General features: G+C 43.1%; 1 protein-coding gene across 1 annotated transcript; it reads left to right on the top strand.

The window, feature by feature from the left end:
- Nucleotides 1-394: 394 nt before the first annotated feature.
- LOC101043846 (BOS complex subunit NOMO1) lies at nucleotides 395-1,840 on the top strand (the record flags this gene model as incomplete). Its single annotated transcript, XM_010330457.3, is given in 7 exon segments — nucleotides 395-612; nucleotides 614-658; nucleotides 660-741; nucleotides 743-800; nucleotides 803-1,085; nucleotides 1,087-1,416; nucleotides 1,418-1,840. Coding segments are annotated over 7 exon segments (1,311 nt in total), but the record flags the coding sequence as incomplete, so codon positions are not given.
- Nucleotides 1,841-2,671: the final 831 nt, after the last annotated feature.

Below are 2,671 nucleotides of genomic sequence, written 5' to 3'. Positions count from 1 at the left end.
GCAAAGACTTATATCAGCTATTTTCAGTCTGTGCAAAAAAACTAGAGGAAACCACGTATACTGAATTTAAGTATGAGGACATCTCACCAAATAAAGAATATCAATAAAAAGAGAGAAATTAATTTTTAAATAACATAGCAAAAATGAAATTCTGGAGTTGAAATGTACAATAACAAATGAAAAATTCACTAGAGGGACTCAACAGCAAATCTGAGCAAGGAGAAAAAAAGAATAAGCAAACTTGAAGATATTTTATTTTTAATTTTAACGTCAATTGCCATTATCCAGTCTGAGGATCAGTAAGAAAAAAGAATGAAGAAAAATAGACAAAGCCTCAAACCATAACCAATATATGCCTAGAAGGCAAGGAGAGAGAAATGGGCAGAAATAATACTTAAAGAAAATCTGTAATAGACCTATAACAAGTATAGAGAGGGAATTTGGGAATCAAAAACTATGCCACGGGCAGTCAGATCTGTTTTCAGAAGGCCAGATTCACCCAGAGTTGGAAGAAGTCAAGACTGTCAGTGAAAAGGGGGCGAGTTCACCCCTGATCACAGTCTTTACTGATGACAAAGGTGTCAACAGTGCTGGCCTCCTGCACAGTGACCTTACAGAGGGAGAGCTATGTTCTGACTATGGTGGAAGGAATTACAGGCCTTGGCAAGCATAAGCTCTGACACAGAAGCTAAAGATGACCAGCCTTTCCCTAGGCTCCTCTTATCCCTTAGCAGTGGTGTGTTATTTTTCCAACCTCTTGACTCAAGACAATGGCATTCTGACAGTCTCAAACCTGAGCCCTGCCAGTATGACTTCAAACCCATGATGAAAGAATTTCAGTTTGAGCCATTCTTACAAATGATCAAGGTGCAGGAAGGCCAGAGGCTGAAGATCACCATCACGGGGTATGGAACCACCTACAGGTGCTATGGCATGGAGTCTTCTTTAAATGGAAAACCCGAACAGGGTATTGCAGCGGAAGTGGCGGGCCACAATGACTGCAGCACTCACAGAGAAGACACCACGGCAGCTGAAGAGGGCAAGTTCAAATTACAGGGACTGCTGCTGGGATGTGTGCACCAATCTCTATCAGGTGGTTGAGGCTGAGAATAATGACACTGATGATGTAAACATTATCGTTTTCTGGTAGATTAATCAACTTGACTTAAGTAGAAATGTGATCACTTTCTCTGAGTACCTTCCTACATTATGTGTAAAACTTTACAGAAGCAAAAACCTCACTCAACAATCCAATTCAGATGGTCTCCCTTGGTCAGTCCTCTTCTTCCACTTTCCCCAAATGCACAGACACAGTGAGAGAATCATTTTGTTTCCAGACTCTACACTCCCCGGATCCTAGTATGACCATGGCTTGCCTCAAGTTTCTTTAACGGCAGTGGACTACCATAAACATATCACCTATGAAAAAGCTACCCGAGCCAGACATTACACAAGGATCCCACATTGCCCTGTCACTAACACTGCTTGTTCTGTTGGCCAATTACAAGTATGACAAGCTCATTCCCTTGCTGTGGCAGCTGACAAGTCAAGTGCAGAAAGTCCATGCACTTGGCCAGGCAGCCTCTCACAATAATGGCCCAGAAGATGCAAACAGACAAGACAAGAACAGAAGATTAGGCGGGCACAAGGAGGAAGAGGGGGCAGCTGCAGTTTCACTTGGGACAGGCCAGGAGGCCACCACCTGTCCCTAGGATTGAAACAGAAGCATGCGTCAGCTCCCTTCAGCCAGTGCTGTTAGCCCTGTACCCCATGCCAGCATCAACAGCCTCCCCCTTCACAAAGCTTGCTGTGCAATGAAACGAATGGACCTGTCACCCTGCTGAACACAATTAATAATATAACTTATTATTTTTGTCAAAGTATTATTTGTGCTGTGCTGGTGGTGTGGAAATGTAATTCTACATCTTCAGCATTCATTTGTAAGGGTTCTAGTAAACATGGTGTTTGGTTTCACTATGAAGTGCCTTTTAGATTTCACCATTTCCTTCACTTCCCTTTACATTTGAGATCCCTGCTGGAAAGCACAGCAACCTGTATCTCTACTAGCAGGATACGTTAGAAGGTAACAATCAGTAAAATTGCCCATTTGTGTTGTTAGAGGCGTGTGAACCAAAGGGATTCCATCTTGAATAGGAGCTGGGTAAAACGAGGCTGAAACCCACTGGGCTGCATTCCCAGACAGTTAGGCATTCTAAGTCACAGAATAAAATAGGAGGTCGGCAAAGGATACAGGTCATAAAGACCTTGCTGATAAAACATTTTGCAGTAAGCAAACTGGCTAAAACTCACTAAAAACGGGATGATGACTTCTGGTCATCCTCACTGCTACACTCCCGCTGGCGCCATGACAGTTTACAAATACTATGGTAACATCAGGAAATCACTCTATATGGTCTCAAAAGGGGAGGCATGAACAATTCACCGCTGTTTAGCATATCATCAAGAAATAACCATAAAAATGGGCAAACAGCAGCCCTCAGGCTGCTATGTCTATGGAGTAGCCATTCTTTTTTTATTTTTATTTTTATTTTTTTTAAAGACGGGGTTTCACCATGTTGATCAGGCTGGTCTTGAACTCCCGACCTCAGGTGATCCACCCGCCTTGGCCTGCAAAGTGCTTGGATTACAGGCGTGAGCCACTACGCCCAGC

The sequence above is a fragment of the Saimiri boliviensis genome, chromosome 15, assembly GCF_048565385.1.
Source record: "Saimiri boliviensis isolate mSaiBol1 chromosome 15, mSaiBol1.pri, whole genome shotgun sequence".
Lineage (NCBI taxonomy): Eukaryota > Metazoa > Chordata > Mammalia > Primates > Cebidae > Saimiri > Saimiri boliviensis.
Note: the sequence above shows the minus strand (reverse complement) of the source record. Positions and strands in the feature narration are given on the sequence as shown.